Source organism: Uloborus diversus, chromosome 9, assembly GCF_026930045.1.
Source record: "Uloborus diversus isolate 005 chromosome 9, Udiv.v.3.1, whole genome shotgun sequence".
Taxonomy (NCBI): Eukaryota; Metazoa; Arthropoda; class Arachnida; order Araneae; family Uloboridae; genus Uloborus; species Uloborus diversus.
Window position 1 is genome coordinate 89,880,720 of NC_072739.1, and position 23,940 is coordinate 89,904,659.

The following is a 23,940-nucleotide window of genomic DNA, read 5'->3' on the forward strand; positions in this document are numbered from 1 at the left end:
AGAAATTTGAAGAAATACTTATATGGACGTCAATAGATTAGTCAAAATATGCAAATTAATTTGTGGGGCGGCAGATTAGGTCTTTGCACACGGGCGGCCGACACCCTAGGATCGGCCCTGTTTTCTTTTAACAGTATTTATGCTTGAATTTTCACATGAACATCATGTTTGGCAGCAAGATTTTCTTTTATATCTACAAGAGTTTCAATGGTGGGGGGGGGAGGGGCAGGAAGGGTCAGGATTTACACTGAACCATATTGAACTTTTAACGTCTTTTTTATTTTTATTTTTCGGAGATTTTGTTCGTGGGAGGAAGGCGGGGCGGGGTGAGCCGTATTATTCAAAGATGTTCGCTGTGTCTAAAAAAAACTGGCTACCAGGGTTGGAAATAACACAACGTACGCTACGATGCGCGGAAGAAATAAGCTCTTCCACTGACACACGATGAGGAACCCAGTATTTAACATTTCAACATTTTCAGCTCCCAATGTTCCCGGCGCCCAATGTACCCGGTGCTCAATTGGATAAAGTCGAGAGGATAGGATATAAAAAAGTTGATCCTGAGAAACAGGAGCCACTTGTAGAAACAGGAAACCCAACGAGTAGTGTCCTATCGCAACTCGTGATTACGAAAAACATAATTTGAATTCGAGGTGTCAAAATTCAGATTATTATTATTATGTTTGAGCGGAGAAAATCGTTTTATATTTTCGATTCAGTTTTTATTTATTTATTTATTTATGAAATTTAATTTTGAATCCTTTTTTTTTTGCTTGCACCAAGTTTCTCCGTTGACCGTGATTTTATCGAGTTACCACTCCAGGTAATATTAAATCTCAGTGTTTTTCTTTGTAATGGCATCAATCTGTACGTAAAGTTGGTGGCAGCTTGACGAAGTTTTTGGATTCTGCCGATTGCGCGCATTGAAATTGAACGTGAAAAATATGATTTGTGATTAAACCAAGATTCATTTGGCGGGTGACTTGAGCGTTGATTTCTTTTTTTATTTATATTTAAAATCGTTTGTAACATTGATGAATTATATATTCTATCGAAAAATTTTAGTTTGAAAGTTTATTGCCCTTTCTCTCTGGAAACTAGTTTTTGAAATCTAGCGAGTGCATTTTTATAAAAGTGTAAAATGCGTTCTTTTGTTGTTTTCTAATTTTAAAAGATGCGCAGCTTGCTAAATTTGTTTAGTTTTTGTGCAGTAGCATAGTTTAATGTTTTCTACATCCTTGCTGATGCAAAGGTAAAATTTTGAATCTTTTTTCTTTGTTGATGGATGTAAACACGTACATTGTGATTTTTCATAATTTCATCTGACATAAATATGTGTGTATTTAACAAAGATTTTGCAGCAACTTTATCTCAGAGACTCTTTAAAAAAAATTGATTTTATGTAGTTTGATTACTAAAAAAATGCTTTAAATGCACGTGAAAATGACGTGAATCAGCTGTCAAACGCTTTTAGATTATTAAGCATTTGCATTAAAGTTTTTCCACAACGCGTGTATGTTTCATTAAAACATTTTTTACGGTACGGATATCGATTTGAACTTCGTTATAGTTTTCATTTTGCTTATTATCTCCTAGAAATTTCATTGATTTAAAATTCTTTCATTACCTTCGAGAACAAATAATATTTTATCGTACGTATTTCGTTGTTGTTCTGTTTTCGTTTTAATAACTAAAACGTCAGAAAATCAAGTTTTTATATTTATTGCAGATCGATTTTCAGAAAAAGAAAATGTCTATTAAATCTTAGTTTAATTTTATTCTTAAAAATATTTATGAAACCATTTAAAATGTTTTAAATGGCTGTATTTCTGGGTGTTAGTCAGGCATGCAATCTTTATTCTCCATTGTATTAAGCTTAAAAATAGTCTGTATAGTACCTGGTTACCATATTTATAATTATAAAAAAATACTTTGACCAATACAAATCAACAATGTAAATACATCTTTGACAATGACAAATAAAAAATAAGTTTTAGTATAGGAATATAGTTTGAATATTTGATGAACATTCGTTAATGGTTCACTTGATATTTGACTTATGATTGTATATTTACAATGGTTTGGAGTTCTATATGAGCACTTAGGCAAACAGGTGTAATAAGAACCTTAAATATTTTACTGTAAAATGTTTAAAAATGCTCTTAAAAAAGGTTTATTGCAATAAAAAACTAACTCATGTTTAGAGAATAACTATAGATGGTATTTAAATAAGCTTGCTAGACGTTCTGGTTTGACCGAGACAGTCCCGGTTTTCAAGCAGAATCCGGAGTCCCAGCTGATTTACTTCACCTCCAGGTGAAAGATAAATTTGATTACAGATGCCCAAAAAATAATGAACTTTGAAGGGTTTTTTTTTGGGGATAAACTACTTTGTCATTTAAAACATAGATTTGCAAAATTAATATTGGATCAGCTTGTGAGGATTTTTATAACAGGACTAAAATATCAAAAAAAAAAAAAAGACTCTCTAAAAGAAGTCCTAGTGAATAAAAAATACCTTGTAAATATTGTTTAACATTTTTTTCTTCATTCAAAGTATTTCTTCCAAATAAAGTAACCAATAAATATTACTAACATGTAAGAAATAAAATGTTTAAACTTATCTGCTTGTGTCATTTATTATTGTTCTTGGTTTAGGCTCATTATTAGTAACCACTTATTTATAATATTAAGAATGAACTACCCTTTTAATTCAGCCAGGGGTGTGTTTTCTTTTGAATACTCGCGACGGGGCGGATTCTGGTGTCTAGGTTGAACATTTCAGAAATCTGGTAAGCCTTCATCCAGGGTTCCCATTCAAGGAAAAAAAGTAGGTGGAAAATCAAGCCCTCTGTAAGTTGGGAGAATTTAAAAAAAAATCTTTAATTCTACAGACTGACAAAATTGCATTAAATTCAACAGATGTGACAAAATCTTGAGAAAGCCCTCCATCACAAGTTTTCGAGTGAGACTCAAAATAAGAATTATTATGATGCTACTTGCAGCTGTCGATACATATTTGCGACTGATTGTCAGAAAACATAAACTTACCTTGGGAAAGACATTACTTCACATGATGAAGGTACATGTCTGAAGTGTTGCCTTACAGTTTCATCTAAATTGTCTTTGAAGGAACATATTTAGGAAGTAGTGCAACTAACTTTATGACTGACCTACGTAGCATTTAATATTTACTTTAGTAGAAAAAAATACTTCAAATGTGGGAAAAAAACTTTGAACAATATTTACAATGTATATTTTTCATTCATAGGACTTTCTTTATGAAGTTTTTTTTGTTATTAATGCTGATATATAAATCCTCACAAGCTGATCCAATATTAATTTTGCAAATCTATGTTTCAAATGACGAAGTAGTTTATCCTTTAAAAAGACCCTTTAAAGTTCATTATTTTTTGGTCATCTGTAATCAACTTTATCTTTCACCGATAGGTGAAGTAAACCAGCCGGGATTGTGCCTGAAAACCGGGACAGTCGCGGTCAAACTCGAACATCGGCAAGCCTATTTAAAACCCATCTATAATTATTCTCTAAACATGAGTTAGTTTTTTATTGCAATTAATCTTCTCTAAGAGCTATTTTAAACATTTTACAGTAAAATATTTAAGGTTCTTACTACACCTGTTTGCCTAAGTGCTCATATAGAACTCAAAAACCATTGTAAATATACAATATGTCAAATATCAAGTGAACCATTAACAAATATTCATCAAATATCGGAACTATATTCCTAAAATGTATTTACACTAAACCAACTTACAATTTGTATTTGTCAAAGTATTTTTTTATAATTATAAATATGGTAACTACATTTGAAATTCTTTTCTTTAAATTTTTTTTATAAGTGCACGATTCTCATGGTCTATCGGAAACCCTGTGTGGCCCCACCCACCTTTTTTTTTCTTTTTTCCTTCAAGTATAAGAATTAAGTTCTTAAAAATTGATGATATGAATCATTTTTTTAAGATTCAAGCTTCCATTACTAAGCAGGAGTCGGAATCATCAAAGGATTGACCGCAAAGCATGTGTAGATGTTCTGTCCCTGATTTTACCAGAGTTGACTTGAATTTTAAAAGCTTTCCCCGATTATTCCTTATCCTAAAATTTGAGTTCTTATAAGTTTTAAACATTAATTTCGATCTATATACTGTTAGCATTTTATTAATGTTTGTTTAAAATACACTATCGTAAACCAGCGTTTAAGTCAAGTTTAAAAATCCTTTAGCAAAAAAACTAAAATTGGAGGGTAAGTCTTAAGCAAAATGCTAAAATTCAGGCTTGACATCTTTGAAGAAATAAATGCACATTATGTGATATTTTTTAAAAATTTGAAATGAAAAATTCAGAATTGTTCTTGATATTGAGGGAGCAAACTTTTTTTTCTGAAAACCACCAATAATGTATTTATTGGGGGGATAAAATGCCCATTAAGACGAAATATTGTTCAACTTAATAACAGTTTATGCATGTTGGATATGATTTATAAATACGATTAAGTTCGATATCGCTTCCTTTCTCTGATTGTACACTTTTCCCCCCTTCTTTTTCTTGTTATATTGGAGCAAAAAAGCGAAAATGCTTTGTTCCACTTTCGCAATTTGAATAGTATTTTCGCATTTTGCGAGAAATGCGACCGTAGTGGAAACCCTGTCGTAAACTCTTTAAAATGCTCACAATAAGGTGCCATGGTAGTCGCAGATAAGCAAACTTCGTAGATAATCCATAAATAAGGTAAAAAATACTAGTGTATACCAGTGTTTTTCAACCTGTGGGTCGCGACCCCCCCAGGGGGTCGCGAAGCCTTTGTAGGGGGGTCGCGAGAACTCAGTAAAAAATCAATAAATTTTAAAAAGGTAGATATATTAAGAAAAAAGTCGCGAGAACTCAGTAAAAAATCAATAAATTTTAAAAAGGTAGATATATTAAGAAAAAAGTTTACAAATGATACTCGTTATGTTATTTATACACATTACACATTAACATACTACACATATCACACATTACCAAAAAATAAAATCTTCGAGTACTCGTTCATTTTAATGTGAAGGTTGCGCTTGATTTTGTTCAATCAATTTCTCCCATCGTGGATCCGTTTTTGCAACATTAAGTATTAAATCGTTTTCCAAATTTAAGCGATTCCTTAGTTTACTTTTTATTTGGGCCATTGATGAAAATGTCAACTCGCACAAGTACGAGGTAGCAAATGGAATCAAACACTTCAAAGCCTCGTTTGTTAATTCTGGGTATTCTGTTTTTCTTTTTAACCAAAAGGTATCCAAATTTTCAGACTTGAATTCCAATTGTAACATCCCATCGGCATATAATTCTAGCAGATTCTCTTTGAGCTTAGTTGCTAAAATTCGCCTCATTTATAGCTGCATTTAAAAACGGATTTAAGATCCATCTTTGCCCAGTGCTATCCGATATCTCTTGCACTGAGAAGTAATGACATAATTCTTTCTTCAAATTATCTAACACCATTTTCATACCAGATATATATGAATTGATGTTTATCTCGCTTCCGACTTCTTCAATGAAAGACTGTGTCGACGAAAATGAATCAAAGTTGTTTTGATTTATAGATGATGACCAGAATTCAATTTTTTTGATAAAGGCATGGAGTTTGTCTTTTGCTGTAATGACATTTTCATCCCGCCCTTGAAGACTTTTATTCAAGTTATTTAAATGCTCAAATAAGTCCGAAAGAAAAGCCAGTTTCAAAAGGAATTCCGGGTCAGAAATGAATTCAGAGTAATGTGACTTGGCTTGCTGTAAATATACTAATAGTTCAGCGCGAAGTTCCATAACTCTGGTCAGTACTTTGCCTTTCGATAACCACCTAACCTCTGTATGGTAAAGCAAATTTCGGTGGAGAGCCCCCATATCATCACAAATGAGTCGAAACAATCGAGTCTGCAACGCTTTTCCTTTAATAGAATTTACAATACTAATAATAATATGTAGAACTTGACTGTATTCTTGTGGCAAGGTTTTGGCTGCAAGAGCTTGGCGATGGAGAAAGCAGTGCATCCAACAAGCGTTTGGCATCTGTTCTTTCAGTCTAGCAATAAATCCACTCTTCGCACCAGTCATGGCTTTTGCTCCGTCACTACAAATAGCAATGCATTTTTGTGCCCAATCGATATTCATATCTTGCGTAGCTTCAATGAATATGTCATGCAAGCATTGACCTGTAGTATTTGTGGGAAGTGTCTTGCAAAATAGTATTTCTTCAATTAATTTTTCATTGGATTCAAAACGCACAAAAGCTACAAACTGCGCACAACCCGCAATATCCGTTGATTCATCAAATTGCAAGGACACAAAAGAACTTTTCTTTATTTTTTCTATGACTTGATCACGAACATCAGTCGCCATATTGCTTATCCGGCGTTGAATAGTATTGTCAGAGAGAGGTATACCTTTTGAGCTTTTCGATCTCTTGCTTGCCAAACATAATCTCTGCTATATCTAAAGCCGCTGGTAAAATCAAATTTTCGGCGATAGTGTGAGGTTTTCCTGCTTTAGCCACACGAAAAGCTACTCGATAACTAGCAAGCAACGCTTTCTCATTTAGGTTGGACATTTGTCCTATAGCAGTTTTTTGGATGTTCAAGAGCTTTTAATTTTTCGCTCAAAAAATTCCACGGGTTTATTTTTTTCATTAGGATGTTTTGTGTTTAGGTGGCGTACCAACTTCGATGGCTTCATGCTTTCTCTTGACAAAATTTCAAAGCAAATTACGCACTGCGGTTTATTGTCAATCACAGTAAACCCAAATTTCAAATAATTCTCGTCATAAAGACGTTTTTTCTTTATTCCACTACTCCCGCTAGACGTTGATAGTTCTGATGATCTTTTCAGAAATTTATCCATTTTCAATGAAAACAAACAACACAAATAAATACGTAAAACAAGTGTTTGATATCTTACACACAGTCCCGTATAACACCGTAGTTTCACTTCCGAATCGTTTTCACGTATCGCGGTCTTGCTTCCGATTTCACTTGCTTTGCGCTCATGCACTCAATTGCAACTGCCGTAGCCGACCGCCCCCTTTTATAGGCCTGCGCATTCTAGCGAGAATCATCTCGAAGCGTAACGAAAAGTCTCGAAACCTGTGGACCTTTCGCGCGGGGGACTACCAGTGCCATCTGTCGGTAGCACTCGGAACCTGTACTGTTTTACGTACTTAATTATATATTTATATTCGAATCCTAATAACGCAAACGCCTAAAACTTTTGTATGGATTAAATATTTTTAACATACATAAAATAAAAAAGGTCGGGGGGGGGGGTCGCGAAATATTTTTTGATACTAGGGGGGGTCGTGTCATGAAAAAGGTTTGAAAAACACTGGTGTATACAATAGCAAAGAAAGAAAAAGATAATTAGTGCTACTCGCATATATATTTAAACTCCTAGAAAAAACAATAAGAGTGTAAGACAAAAAATGTAGGTAGAAGCTGAAAAGGAATCGACATGTGCAGCAAGTCATGCAAATACATCTAATACTAGTATGTTGTGGCCATAACGAAACTTTCTTCTATATTTTTCTTTTTTTTTTCTAATCCCTCCCCATGCTTGACGAGGAAGCAATATTCCCAATGAAAACAAAATTACACATGCAAAAACTTGACGACCATCCCAATGTCTGAATTATTGCAAAAGCAAAGCAAAGAGAGCGAAAATTGGAAAGTTATTTTAAAAGCCTTGCTTGAATTAATTACAAATATTTTATTTGTTAACAAACATAAGATGGCAACAGTTAAAAATTTTAAATCATTGAGATAATATTTCCGATCATTTCCATACAATTAAAATCATGGGAAATACGCAGAGGACAATCTATTACGATTTATCTTTCTTATTGTTGCATTAATAAAGCTATTTTTATTCAAAAAAAAAAAAAATCAATACCTCTTGGCGCGATTGGCGTCAAAATTGAACCAAAGCCTGTTTACATATGTATTCACATATATCCCAAATTTCAACCAGAACGTAGCATTACTTCTTGAGATAGGGCACTCACAATGGGAAAAAAAAGAACGGGCGATTGCGCTACCCCCTTTTTAGCTGTTGACACCAAAATAAAATCAGCTCTTATACCCACTAAGGACTACTTGCCGATAAATTTTTCTTTCATTCCGTTCATTATTTCTTGAGATACAGCAGTCACAATTGACAACAAAAAACGTTCTATAACTCAACCCCCGTTTAAGCTATTGACACCAAAATTGAATCAGCACCTGCTCCTGTTAGGGGCAACATGTGGACCAAATTTTGTTTGATTCTTCCAGTTACTTCCTGAGGAATAGCAATCACGCGTAACTCAAAAAACGTCCCAATGCTCCACCCCCCTTGGAGGAATTCGCGCCAAAAACCAATGGGCACATATGTGTACCAAATTTCGTTCGGTTTCATGCGGTAGTTTTTGCTGTAGAGCGGCCACAAAAAACTGGTCACACACAGACGTGACACACACACACACACAGACAGACAGACATTTTCCAAAAATAGTCGAAATGGACTCAGCACACCTCAAAACGTTCGAATCCGTCGAAATTCGAAAATTTGCACGAATCCAATACTTTCTTCTATATATTAGATATAGAAGAAAGTAATAACAGATAAAGTTAATGTTATACAACAAAAATGTATAGGGTAAGGCTTATTTTCAAGCAAAGCTGCTCCAGTCACTCGCTTACATGCTTAAAGAATAAATATAAAAATCAATTTCAACTACTGTCCTGCCATCACGAGAAAAGCCCCCGCCGAAATGTCTCGGCCTGTCTGTTGCTATAGCAAATAAGATTTGCATAGAAAAATTCATGTTTCTACATTCATCATACCCCCCCCCCCCCGCGGAAAAAAAAAAAGGATGTCTTAATGGCTGTGGATAAACCGTAAATTGGATATTGGGGGTCAACTTTGAGGCATCACTAATTTTGAATTCACTATCATTTTCAGCACTTCTTATATTTTATATTCTGTAGTAGTAGACATACATGTTCTTGATTTTGCCACGCCCCCCTCAAAAAGTGCAATTAAATTGGCATCCAAGTTCGTTTCTTTCAACGTCTTGTAAAAATTCATTAATAATTTCATCAGAGTTTATCTCAATATGTTGAACGCTTTAGAAATTGAAGACTTTAGTCAGACAATAGAACATGAAAATAGGGGAATTATAATATTCTAAAACAGTGATGCCCAATATACAGCTCGCAAAACTGATTATTGTGGCCAGGTGAAATATCTGGTTTAGAAAAATGAATTTACTGAAAAACGTGGCTTTACTTTAATGAACAAATATATGGTCAAGTTACATGGGTGATTTGTGCACTATTGACACCAAACTGCGATGTTTTTATGAAGTGAGTTTATTATTGGAAACTTAGTAATAATGACTCATTCAATTTTTGTCCCATTATTACTATTCTGCCTTATTTATTAAATATTTATTAGACATTTAAACATCAGTGTATTACATTTCACTATGTTTTTACTTAACTTGGATTTATATGCTAAATACAAACAAGAATAATTTATTAGTTTCTGCAATGTGCACTTATATTTTTTCATTCACAAGTAAGTGCTCCAATGAGGTAGTGGCATTCACGTAAAAGTTTTTCTAAAGCCTATTTCCGAAAATTGGCAAGTTTGACATTAAATGGTACTATTCTCTCTTCGTATAATAAGGTCATGAAAATTTTTATGAAGTCTTGAAAAAATCTTGGAAAAGTCATGGAATTTTTTTTATCCAAACTGAGTATTAACCCTGTAATTATTACTGACCAGGCAACTCCAAGCATTTTCGCTAGTAAATATATATATATTAATAACACAAGGGCGCCCATATGCAAAATTGTAAGGCAAGGGGCCTCAGGTTTTTCCCCCTGGTTTAGCAGGATATTTTCCCCATGGAAACCGATTTCAGGACAGATTTAAGTTATTAAAATTCAACATTTTTAATAACTTATTCATCAATGGCTGGAGAAGAAATGTTTTTACATTTTTGCAAAGAAAAAGGTACCAAAAGCAAGAAAGTTCTAATTTCTCAGGGAGGCCGAGAGCCCCCACTTGCCCCCCTATATGGGCGCCCTTGTAATAACATTGTATTGTTCACTCTGTCTTGTGCAATGTTTAAATTTTTTTTTAAAAGAACAATTTTTCAGGTTGGTATAGCTGTCTAAATGACTCACTCACAAAGTACACATAGTCCATCCAAATCTTCCAAGATTTGCTCTGTCCTCAGAGTGGATAAGGAAGTTGATTTTCTCTTAGATGAAGATGACATAACATACTTGGCCACTGTACCAACTACGAGAACTATTGAAGATTCTCGCAAAAATTATTCTAAAAACAGTCTTACTTACAATCCATGTATTTCATTTCTAGAACCCAGTATTGAAAAAAATGAGGTCACTGACAAAAAGAAAAGTATGTCTTGCTCATCTAGTTTATATACAGGCAAAAATAATCCTAAAAAAAGGAAACCAAGTACAATCACCAACTCTTACGTAAATATTGCAAAAAGACTTAAGAGAGACAACATTCGAAACAATAAGCCATCACTTAGAAACAATGGCTCTCAATTGGCACGAGTGAAATTTAAAACAGAACGAAATAGATCATCTGATCCTGATGTAAAAATTATAAAAGTTTTTACACCCTCCCAATCAAGATCTAGTGTTAGTGGGAAAAGAGTAGTAGGTCTCAAGAATGGCATTAGAGGTAAAACTATAGTGACAAAGTTTAATAATAACTTGTTCAAGCAAAAGCCTGCTGTCAAACAAGTACCACAGGTGAATTGTAAGCCTTTTTCACTCGCTGATGATGGAAATTCCATAAATGAAGCTGATACTGCTCCTCTAATAGGACCAGAATTATATTCAGATATGTGCTCAAATGAAGCTGTCTGTGATGTATCAAGTAGCCCTCAAAACAAGTGGCTTTCGACCAATGGATCAACCGATGTCTCCCTTTTTCCAAATGGGAATTCTGGCATCGAAGAATCTCCAACGAGTAGCTCTGATAAAAGTGATGGCTCCTTTGAGACAAAAACTATTGTGAGCAGGAGAAAGCCCAGAGAAATAGACCAATTGTATGCGAATTTGAATGAAATCTCATGGGCTCATGAGCATGATTTCAAGAAGTTGCTGAATAATGATGAGATGAAGAATACTCGAAAAGCAACTGCAATTTCCCTTGGGACAAATCAGGGAAGAATATTGAGAAATATACAAGAGTTGAAAGCTAAGAATCGGAATGTGAAGAAAGTTGCGAGACCAAAGGGCAAACTAAACCGTGTTCTGAAAGCTAAGCAAAGCATTCAGAATAAAAATGTATTGTTGAATAATATTCAGCAACGAAATAGCAGTAGCATGGTTAAACATGCAGATAAGATAAAGAAAAGAATTTATCAAGATATCAAAATGAAAGCTAAAAACGACAAAGTTCCTTCAGCTAAATCAAAGCTAAACAAGTCTTTAAAGACCAATGGTCCCAAAAAGATTGCTAAAAAAACCAATGCTGCCTTAAAACCTAAGTTTAGGCAGGGCGTGAAAGTTAAGATGGGTGCTGGTGTTAAGAAAAATAAAATCTTAAAAACTACAGTTAATGGCACCAATAAAAAAGCTCAGTGTCTTACGAAAATGAAAGACATCAAACCGAAAGTACCTGCTGTAAAAACTAAATTACTTAATTCTAAGGTGGCCTTAAAGCAAGCCATGTCTACCAATTTAATGCTTCAAAAGAAAGAAATGCCCGAATCTTCTGGTGTTAGTTTGCAAAAGTTCAACAAAAAAAATTGTACAAAATCAGAAACTTGTACTGTTTCAAGTAACAAAACTACAGTTATAAAAAGTGCCATAAAAAAGTTCGAGCAAGTTGAAATTTCAAATCAGATTGATTTATTCAAACGTTTTCTGGGTGAAGATTCTAACTTATTTTCAGCCTTGCAACAAGGCTCCAAGTTACGTGTATCTTTGGAACCTCTTGAGCACACAAGTCATTGGAATTCAACCTTTTATGAAGAATTTAAAAATCAAGTTCTTACTCAAGCTTTTTGCAAAAGTAAGTTCTTTCTAATCTTCTCTTTTTTTCCCCTTTTGTTATTGCATGTTTGTTTAAATGATATTTTTGTAACTGAAAATATAAGAGTGGCACGATTTTTTCGACTCTGCCTTCTTAATAATGTGTTTCTCACATAGCAAGAAAAGAACTATTGAGCAATTTTCATGAAAAATCATTTTTTTTGCACGTAACAGCTTATGTATTTCATTTAAATTATTTTAAAGGGGTTTTGAACAGAATATTATTGTTTAAGAAAGGACAATTGTATGCGATTTCTTAAGCAAAAGATTGTTTATTATCCTTAAAAAAAAAATTTCTTTTTAATCAAATACAAGGTGTTTTAAAAACGGCAATTCATGACTACATTACTTTTACCACAAAAATGGATTGTCATTTTAGGAAAACCCTATTTGTATGAGCTGTCACATGCTGGGCAGCATGGCAGGAGTTTTTATTTAAAGACTATTATTGTTCTTTGAGTGCTTTATTATTTAAATTGGCAAGTGCCTTGTTATTACCTGCAAATTAAACTTTGTGGAAAAACTAAATTAAATTAAGCTCACATGTGTAGTTAAATTTTAACCTGTAATTTTTATTTGAATAGCTGAAATTGATTAAAGAAGGAAAGCATGAACAGTTCTATTACAGAAGTAACTGACTTTTGAATAAGCCGACTTTTTGTCGATTTTCTTTGAAAATATAGAAGAATTGAAATTTTCCTTATTTAGAAAACTTTTATCCTCACATCACTACCTGTATGCGTTACTTTTTAAATATGTTTTACAATTTTTTTAAATTGGAGACAATTTAAAGTTGTACTAAATGATGACCTATTCAGGAAATTTTCTAAATTATGTAAGTATTTTCGTCCAAGCCTTGGGAAAAAAATTAAAAATAAACTATTAGTATAATTGTATTCTTCTTAATTAAGGTTTTTGATAATGAGTGCTTTATGTTCCCTAATGGATGTTTATTATCTTATATAGCTATTAATTACAGGAATTAAATTGATTGTTGAAGGTCTTAATAGTTTCTAAAATTGCGTTATTCATTTTACCTTTTAGCTTTAGAGATGGAAAATCAAGATTCTCTTCATAGCATGTTTCGAAATCTAGATGAAGTAATTTTTAATCAGAAAAATGATGATAAAATGTCAAAGAAACGAAAAACAGAAGAAGAAAGCTTAAGATCCAGTGTGAGACAAATTGAAGGATCATATCGTTATAAAGAAATTGTTGTAAAGAGGCACAAATGTTACTTGCAAGTTGTTATTGTTCCAAATGTCAGCAAAAGAAACTGTTTGTCTATTGAGGTATCATTTTCAACAATATTATATCATTTTAATACATTTTACTGTTTTCCTTTTTTTTTAAGCACACCTGCCACTTTTAGAATGAAAGCTATCTCTGTACCAATAGTTTACTGTGGTTAATCACTTTCTCTATACAATATCAAGTGTACAATATTTCATAATATTATGTAGCAGTAAAAAGCAGATGTGGAATTCTTAAAAGTTTTGAGTAAAATGTGTGTGAAGTTCGAATCCCAGGTAGATTTTTATTGGAAAAGCTTTCTAAATCATGCACTAATGATTTACTAGCTTTTCATATAAGCATCAATTTTTAAACTGAAATTTTACCACACCACGATATTGATATTTCCTATAAACAGATTCCAATTTTAGTTTCAAATAATATTTGTTAAACTAAAGTATAAAAATATTTTTATTATTGTATAAAATAATAATAAATGTTGAAAAATACATGAATTTTGTGTGCACATCGTAGTACAAAGAAATAAATGAATAAAAGTACATTTCCTACCAGGGTTGTTTGGTTTAAACCATGTTGGTTTTAACCATGGTTTAAACCAATTGTTTTTTTTTTTTTTTAAACCATGTGGTTTTTTTAAAAAATGTTTTTTTTTTTCAAAAAAAAAAGCCAAAAAAAAAAATCCATTTTACAGGTTTACATTGATTTCCCCACACATATTGAAAAATGTAAAATTCCACTTATGCTAAGTTCCTAGCTAAGTTGCAGAGATAAATATTAAAATTGCAAAGTTGCTTCTTCGAAATGTATTACAAGCTTTAATCGAAAAAAAATATTAATATATTTTTTATTTCATATATGTGCCATAAAACAGATTTCAGTCAACTTCCATCACTATGCTTAATTTGCATGATTAGTTAAGATTTACTAAGGATTGAATCTTTTATTGTAGATGCAATCCATTATATTGCTCACTCCTGTTGCAGGGGTGTGACATTTTTGCCCATTTATTTGCACTTTCCTGGAATTTTAACTTTGACTTGTAAGGTAATCAACAGTCTAACTTAATTGTTTGCACCTAAAAATTAAGATTTGTTCTGCAGGTGAACACAAATAATATTTTTTGAATCAAATTTTAAAAAAAAGTTATTATGATACATAATAGTTCCTTATATTATAATGTAGGAAGATTAAAAGATAAATTTTTAAATTCCCAGAACAAAATGCAAATGTATGTGTAAAAATTGATTGAGAAATATATAAATCTTCACATATAAACTACACTCTCCATTGGTGTTTTTTTTTTTTTTTTTTTGGATTCTGTGTGCTCAAAAGATTTTGATAGGCTATACACCTATGCTGCTTTATGACTATTGGGTGCAGATAATTCTTAGTCCCCCCCCCCCCCCTTTTGTTCATTGGAATTGGGATTTTGTTATTTGCTTTGCCTTAGCTAACCTGTGCAGTTTACAAGAGTTACTTACTCATATTGTTTTAAAAAGAATGTCTAATTCTTGTAGAAAAAAAGACCTAATCTGGTTTTCATTTGATGAAATCAAAAATGAAACCAGTATTTTGTATCATAAAGGGTCTATATATACATGCATACTAATATGTTAATCAAGTCAAACATTTCAATCAATATTTCCCCGCAGAAAGCTGTTTTAATTATTTAATTTAGTTACAAGATTTTGTTGTGATCTCTTTAATTAATCAAGAAATTAGGTATAATGTGACTATTGAATAACTGTTAATTACATGGAACCTTAATTACCTTCCGAAAATTAATTGTTTTTCTCGCAAATAGTATTTAAACCAAAAAAACCCGGTTTAAACCAAAAAAACCTGGTTTAAACCAAAAAAACGGGTTTTTTGGGGGGGGTTTTTGAAAAAAAAGTTTTTTTTACCAACTCTGTTTCCTACTACAAAATTATTTGGATGTTGTATTGAGTGAAAGTGCCCTTTCATCAAGAAGCGCCCTGCCCCTTTTCTAATCTGGGGTAATCAAAAATCTCTGTATACTGAACTGCAAAGAATAGTTATTGTATTTTCTATGGTTTATAGGTGTAAATTTATCTTCTTTCAGTTTAAAAATTCTTATCTTAAAAGATTATAAACATCCGTTGTAATTTTTTTAAAAAATTGTACTATTGAGGCAGTGAGAAGCAAAAGAATGTAAGTGCTAAAATTTAAATTTTTGAGGTAACCTGAATAGGAAAACCTCTTCTCTGCTTTGCGGCAAGAGATAGTACTTGTAGCTCTGGTGTGTGCTGCTATACAGCATGATTTAGAACTAAACAATTCAGTGAAAGGCCTACCTGGGATCAGAACTTAAATCACGATTTAAGGAATTTTAAAATGTCCATTTACATCCCTTTGCTTTTTTGCCCACTGGTTTTAATTGCAAAGCCAAACTGACATTTATTTTAAGGAACGATGAATCATGCAATTAGGGAAAAAAAATTTCAAGCAAAACTAGGTGACTAAGTCATTAGAGGCTGTCTATAAATAATGTCAGGAGTTCCCACCTAGGAAGAGGAGGGGGTCACGGTGTGGACTACGACATTGAAATTTTTCGGGGGGTTTGAGATGTAGTCTTTTTTTTGGTCGGGTGCTCTCTCTTTGGGTCTTTGTGGTATTTGGGGGGGGGGGGCCTTGCTCTTAGGAGGGGAGGGAGCACCCCTGATAATGTTGCACTTTTTCACCATGTTTGTCCGCCTTTGTCATAAATTGCTACTCTTCACCTTACCTTTTCTCCTTGTCACGTGTCATGCTATATTAAATCAAAATTTTGCTATTATGAAAGCTTTTATTTTAACCAAAGCATGTGATGTTACACTGGTGTGGGCAGGTAAAAGGCAGTAACTGCAAATTTTTTCCATTTTTTCATTTTCGTTTACTATTGTACAGTAGCTTTATTGTACTACAAGCTTGCTTATTCAGTTTCTGCTGAAAATAACTCTTAATTCTATAATTTCCCTATTATTATTGAATCCAAAAAGCGTTTCTTCAAATGTTCTCAGAGCTCATTTCTGAAGCTACTGCTGTTTACCCGCCCATGACAATACATATCTTGTTACTTTCCTTCCTCCCCCTTGTCACAATTTCATGAATCCCCATCAAATCATGACATCACATGTGGGGGATCTCTTAATCGAATGAAACAGTAGTTTTTATTTTCATTGTGAGAACTTAGTAAAGGATGTAAAAAATTGAATCATATGTGCACTTGTATGTTTCTCTGATTATTTTTTAACTGAAGATATATGTTTTTGCAGACCATGAAAGAATTGAAAGAAGCATTTTTACTTGCAAAGAAAGATTCAACATTGCGAGCTGTATTGTTGAGCAGTAGCGGTCCTTATTTTTGTGGAGGCATTGACTTGTCGCAGTTAATTGGAGATTATAAAAGACAAATGGCAGAAGAAATGTCCTTAGTTATGAGGTACTTAATCCTTTTTTTAAGTAGAAATTGTCCCCTCAGAGCAGGATATCTTATTGTTAATCTGAGGCTTAGATGTGTTACTGGTGCTCTGTGGGAAGGAAATCTTATTTCTGATTCCCTGATTTGAGTGTTTTGATTCTAAATGTTTGTTGATTCAAAGTAACCATTTCATACATTTTCTTGTTTGTAACTAAATTCTCAAACTTTGTTGAGTTTTTCAAAATTTCTGTTTAATGCTTTACTGAGTGCTCTACACACACTCACAGAATTTTAGAGTAGCTAATAAAATTGTGAAAAAGGGACAATTTCACAGTTCTTGAAACATTGTTGATTTTGCTTGTTCAGATTATTTTTACACTTGAACTAAAATGAAACAGCACTTCCTAAAAATCAATATTTTATTTTTAGCTATTGAAAATTTTGTAAGTGATGAAAAAAAATCTGAAAAATTTCCTGGTAGTCTTTAGTAAATTTATTTGATTTTCCAAAATGATTAATTGATTTAATCTCTAATGGGATGACCTTAATACATAGTAATGGTTCAAACAGCTGTTTTTATGAAAAATAGTGCACTCTCTCAGGGGGGTACCTACCATGAGTGACGCCGTGGGGTGGTAATTTGTGGTGTCCCCCCTCCCTTACAAACACACACTAAAAAAAGTTTTAATGTTCTATATAAACGTAAAAACATAAAATTCATAGGATTTATTGCAATAAAAGTGTATATTAACGTTTCACCACCTAACTACTGGTTTATAGCAAAAAATTGCAGATAGCCTTGTAGCTAAGTCTTCAAAATGCCGTACGTTGTTTACACAAGGAAAATGCTGTGTAGTGATCCCATTTGTTGTAAATAATTTTAATCATAACATAGCCTATATAATTTTCACTAACAGATCTCAGACAAGCATTAGAAATAAAAAACTGTTAGCTAGAAGATTTCCCTTGTGGGGCACAGACTTGTGTAAATATGCCCATAACCTACGCCCTGTCTGACAAGGGCAATGCTTTTAAGAGAGAAAATGTTTAATACGTAAGAACAACTGCATAAAATAATACATTTTCAATTTTTACACCTTGAAGCACTACTAATTTTTATGCTCTCCTTCATTTGTACACTAAAAGTAAAAGTTTGTTAAAATCATCTTGCCTTTTCTCCCCATATGTAAATTAATGTAAGTGAAAACTAAAATTTTACGTAATGATTAGATCAAAGAATTGCTTAGCTTGTACTGCCCTTTGTAAAGAAATTCTATAAAGATAGTTTTTGAGCAATCAATCTCAAATTGCTTATTATTCTCACTTGACTGAAGTTGATGTTGCTCTAATTTTGCATATTACCATGACAACAGTTTTTAATATTTATTTGGAGAGTGAAATTTTCGTTGTGATGGGTATGATAGGTGATATGATTTTACTCATAATTTTTTTAGACTTAACTCAAGGGGCATTTCACAGTATTTTTGACATTTATGTCGAGTCCATAACATAAATTTTTTGGCCATATCTGTTTAATTTACTGTTTGATTAGCACATTATTTTATTTTGAGTTTGTCTTTTTACACACAAACTCAAATTAAAATAATGTGCTAATCAAACTGTAAATTAAATAGTTATGGCAAAAAAAAGTAATGTTACAGATTCTACATTTGTTCGAAATACCGTGAAATGCCCCTCAAGCAGACATAACATTAAAAAAAAAGAATTTTCTGTGTGGAATAGCGTTTTTTCAGGAAAAAACACCTATGTAGAGGAATTTAAGTAGCAAAACTTCACCTAAATACAAAATTTCCAGATTACTAATTCCCATCATTTAAAATTGATAAGATATAAAAATATATTTCGTTATATGCTGTAAATAATCTTTATGATAATTGTACTTGTGGATATCGACCATAAAATCTTTTTCTTTATTACTGCATTCTAATGGGCATTTCTTTTTTATACATATGCATTACCAGTCATAATATGACCGGCGCAAATCAAGTCCCTATGTGCAAGGTCGTACAATGCACGACTGCATGAGAGACAAAAAGACTCCGAGCTCTGCCAAACAAAAACGTTCCAAACGGAGGAAAAGTTTCCAACCGGAAAAATAAAATTGAATTGAATAAAAGAGACATCTGAGGAAAGCGTTCCTCGGATGTCTTTTCATCCAAAAGCTAACACTTCTTTGCATTGAGAAAGAGTGCTCCTTGTAATACCGAAACACGTGACTGCAATAATTGGACATTTTTGGGCATCAAAACGTTGCAAATTCATTTATTTAACATTGAAGATACTCTAAAATTGGGTTTTTGGAGCTTCAATTTCCAAAAATTACCAGACCCCTTAACATTACCAAAAAATGATTTACAATTGCGTTTTTAGGACTTCCATTTTGGAAAATTTTCAGGGAGGGGAGAACCCTCTTAAATCACTAAAGAAAAACAAAAATTGAGTTTTAAAACTAGTTTCAGTAAGAATTAAGAGATTCTTATTGAAACTGTAATTAACAGAATTAATCTGTAATTAAGAAATTTTTAAATAAGTTCCCTCATCTTTTCTTCCTAATATCATCATGAACGCCTGAAAACTTTGTTTTTATGACTTAAATTTCAAAACATTGGGAGGGGGAGCTATATCAACCAAAAACAATCCCTATGTGATATTAATTTCCTTAACGGAAACAAATATGGTTTATGTCCATTGAAAGCTCTGATTTTTCTGCTGAAGATGGAACCTGTTCGAAATTTCTAAGTAGAATAAAAAACGAGGTATGAGCTTTTTAGTTCCATGTTCGAAGGCTTTCCTCAACTCAATACAGTATTTAGTGTATCATCTCAACTCCCTGTCGATAGCGACAATTGTTGTATTGTTGACTATTTTTGCTTTTCGTAACTGTTCAAGGCTTTTCTTAAGTCAAATCTTGAAGTAAGATTTTTGCACAAGACTGGCTAATAATACAGGGATTTGACTGATTATTTCCCATTTTAATGCAACTTTGAGGCAATTAATGCGTTTTTTTATTTATTTGTATTGACTGGGTATTTAATCGATCAGCAGGAAACTAGCCAAACATTTTTTGTTGAATCATTTCAATAGCTAAGGCATTTGGCAATTTTTTCAACTGTCGCTGTTTGTGAAGTTAAAGCGTACGCAATACTGTCCTCGGTTTTCACCATGTAACCAAATGGTTACTTTTTACCATTTCTTTTATATTTCTTTCTTTAAATTTGTTAATACGTAAAATTATCCACCATTTAAATCAAGCAAATCCATAAACAGTACAAAAACTTCCATTAATTTGTCTTTGCGCACAATTTCAAACAATTGCCAAATTTTTACTATTTATTGGAAACATTTCGGGTAGCAACATTTTATAATCACCAGAAGTATCTCAGTATTTGGCGACACTCTCTCTTCGATGAAAATTAGTAACACACAGCTTTACAAAGTAGGGAGAAGGAGCCTCATTTAAGTTATCCCAATACGATTAATGCAAATTTAATAACATTTTAAATCGCAGTAAGGGATTACTGGTGGCTACGTTTTTTAAAAGTTTGTACTTCAATAGCAATATAGAGAAGGTTTTAGACTATGTTCGAAAAAGAAAGATAAATCTTTTTAAGCAAGTGAAGTTTAATTACATATATTGGAAATTCCTCAAAGTTGTATATGCTTAAGTATCGTGTTTTCGTTTCTAAAAGAGTACTATTTTGTTCTTCATACTTACTGCCATTTTACTTTTATGGGTAAGGAAGAAGCTCTATTTTTAAACACGTCAAAGCGGTGTATTTAGAGTTATTTCAGTTACAGCAGAGAACGAATAAAAGTAGCCATTGTTTCTTATAATTATTACAGACCCAGGCAACGCCGGGTATTTTTGCTACATACAATTATCTGGTAACTAAATAAAGTTATGAAATAGTCTGCCCCCCTACCCCCAGTTACCATCGAACAAAGATTTATTTTTAGTTAGAACGGCCAAATACATGCAAACATTTTCTTTATAGCAACTTCTGTTCGGAATTAAAAATCATATCTTATGAATATCGATTAACCAAACACTTCACGCAGTTTCATAAACTTGGAAAGTCTCTGGCGAATGGATGGTACTGTGGTTCTTTGGCGATTAATAATGGATTTGGATTTATTATTTTACATTTTAACGCTGCTTTTAATTGCAAAAATATAAAATGAAACTAAAAAAATGACATTTTAAAAACTTACTTGATAGGAAGAGTTATGATAACGTGTTCGGGAGGAGTGTGAAATTTTGGTGCTATAGTCATTACAAAAGTTGCATTAAAATGTAAAAATTCCGCCAAATTAATTTTGTTAAAGAGATCAATTAGTACTATGAGGTTTTGAAGTTAAAATTAATCCGCCAAATTAGTGAAACACTCTTAAATAACATTAAAAGTACTGTTAATATGTAAATTAATCCACCAAATTCATTTTTTTACCAGGCGACTACGTTAGTGCATGGGCGAATTATTTAAATTTTTTACGAAACTTTTCATTTTCTTTTTTCCTTTTTTGTGTGTGTATTTTTAAGGGTTAATGATGCTAATTATGATTTTGTGGAATTAATGACCTTATTTTAATGACGGCAATGGAGAATATTGTTTTTCCTTTCATTCTTTTTTCTTTTTGTTTTTTATCCTATCGGACCTGTACTGATGAAGATTTTTGGAAATACTCATGACTGAGATCATCAGAGGAAAATGTTATTTGAAAACGCTGAGAGAGACCATTCTAACAGAGATTTTTGGGAATTTTTCTCTTTGAGAAATTTTTTGTACTATTGTCCTCATTTAAATGGGAACTTTAAAAAAAAAAAAAAAACTGTTGTCCTTACTCTAATTTTAATGGTATTTTCACTCTGAACTTTTTGGTATTGTAATCAGGACATGTTTACGTTATTTAGAAACAGTTGATTTCCTTCTAATGGAGATTTTAAAGGTTTGATGTTCTCACTTTAAAGGGACATTATTAGAATCAGGATTTGTAGTGATTGTTGACCCTATTTTAGGAAAATATCTCCGGTAAGAAAGCTATACATTATACAGTAATTTAGATAGCCAGTGTAGCGCTGGATGTTATTTGACGGAGATCGGGATTTAAGGAAACTGTTTCACTTCATTTAAGAATAGTTGACCTCACTCAAATTGGATTTTTTGAGAATTACCTAAACAAACTTCTTTAGAACTCCTGAACGTTTTCGTGATTTATTTTGTGTGACTTTTTGGGTGTTTTCCCAGTTTCGCTGACATTTCATTCCCCACCCCCTTCCCCCTGATTTTCAGTTTTAATCATAACTTTTGATACATTTTTTAAATGTATCAAAGGGCAGGCAATTTGAAGTGTCAGCAAAACTGGAGACAAACCATTTTTTGGTAACTATTTGACCTCTGCCTGTGTTAACTGTTAAAACTTGAATCGATTGAAAAAAAACCTACATCAACGTGAGCGAAGCCGCGGGTAAAAGCTAGTACATATATATATATATATATATATATATATATATATATATATATATATATATATATATATATATATATTAGAACAAATTAAACGCCAAACATTTTTTCTATATTATATTTGTCTACAAAACCCCGCTGCAGGTGTTAACTATATTTTCCTCGAACACAATTGTGAAAGGCGCTAAAAATATATTTGCACAACGGCGCCAATCAGGCTTGGCGCGGGCCTGGTGCTAATTTCTTGGCTATTACTATTCCATTCCACTTGTAGAAATAAGCAACTCAACAAGTACGATCCTATTGCAATCATGGTTGCGAAAAACATAATTTTAAATTCAAGATGTCAAAATTGAAATGAATACTGATTTTGTTTCAATATAGTTATAAAATTGTTTATTTTATTTTTAGGGACCTTATTCTAGCTATATCATCTGTTTCTAAACCAATTATAGCCGCAGTGAATGGATGTACAATTGGTTTTGGTGTGGCAATCCTGGCATTATGTGATATTGTGTTAGCAAGTGACAAAGCAACCTTTTGTATACCTGCTACAAAACTTGGGTATGTGCCTGAAGGAGGTTTAAGTTTGACATTGCCACAAGTTATTGGTTCTGGGAGGGTAAGTCATTTACTCTTATTTTTTACCACCATTGCTTGTGTAAGGAATGATTTTCCTTTGAATACGTTAACAAAGAATAGGAAAATATTTATTTTGCCTGGAGTTACCATAAAACAATAGGGTTACCAAAATAAATTTACCAACATGAAAATTTGGCGACGACCATGCCAAGTTTCAAATTATCAAAATATACCCACAAAAGCAAAATCAAAGAGTGGAAATTAAAAATCATTTTTAAGTTCTTGATGAAATTCATTTCAAACATTTTATTTGTTATCAAAGGAAAGATGACAACAGATAAAAATTTTACATCATTGCCGTTTTTCTGATAAGTTGCCAACAATCAAGATCACGTGAAAAGCTTTCTCGAGAGTTTTAGTATCGTTTATCTTTCACATTTTTGTATTAGTTCAGCCATTTTCATTCCAGTGAATGATGGCAACAAATCATATCCCTTTGGAGTGATTAATGCCAAATTTGAATCAGCTCCCATTTTGGTGTAGGTTTTATTTATTCTAGATTTCATCTAAAATGTAGCATTACTTTTTAAAATATAGCACTCGCAGTGAACAAGAATAGATGTTCGCTCGCACCGCCCTTTTTTGAGCTCTTTTTGCCAAAATCAAATTGGCTCTTGTACCCTCTAAAATTTACCTGTAGATCCATTTTTGTTCGATTCTGCTTGTTATTTCTCAAGCTCTAGCAGTCACAAGTAACAAGAAAAATGTTTGATTGCTCAACCCCTTTTGTAGCTATTGGCACCAAAATGGAGTCAGCACCTCTACCCTCTAGGGTCAACATATGAACCAAACTTTGTTTAACTCCACCTATTACTTCTTCAGACACAGCTAACACACATGCTTTTGATGTTTGAAGTATAATTTTTGATTTTTATAAAATTTACAATAAAGGTTGAAAATTTAATGTTAACAGCTAAATTTGCATAAAACAAGCAAAAATCTGGCAATCTGTGTAAAAGTTTTCCTATTTGAAAATTCTTTTTTCAAGCGAACTTTAGTTTTGGAAATAGTGAGAAATCATTTA

At 32.5% G+C, this 23,940-nt stretch overlaps 1 protein-coding gene across 1 annotated transcript in view; it reads left to right on the plus strand.

Moving 5' to 3' along the window:
* Window positions 1–878: 878 nt before the first annotated feature.
* The window catches only part of LOC129229440 (uncharacterized), a 51,690-nt gene continuing 28,628 nt past the window's right edge, over window positions 879–23,940 (plus strand). Inside the window, exons 1-5 of the mRNA XM_054863750.1 lie at window positions 879–1,252; window positions 10,194–12,093; window positions 13,158–13,405; window positions 16,643–16,809; window positions 22,686–22,896. Of these exons, the coding sequence (XP_054719725.1) occupies window positions 10,212–12,093; window positions 13,158–13,405; window positions 16,643–16,809; window positions 22,686–22,896 (2,508 nt within the window). The 5' untranslated portion in view covers window positions 879–1,252; window positions 10,194–10,211. The remainder of the gene's footprint in view (window positions 1,253–10,193; window positions 12,094–13,157; window positions 13,406–16,642; window positions 16,810–22,685; window positions 22,897–23,940) is intronic.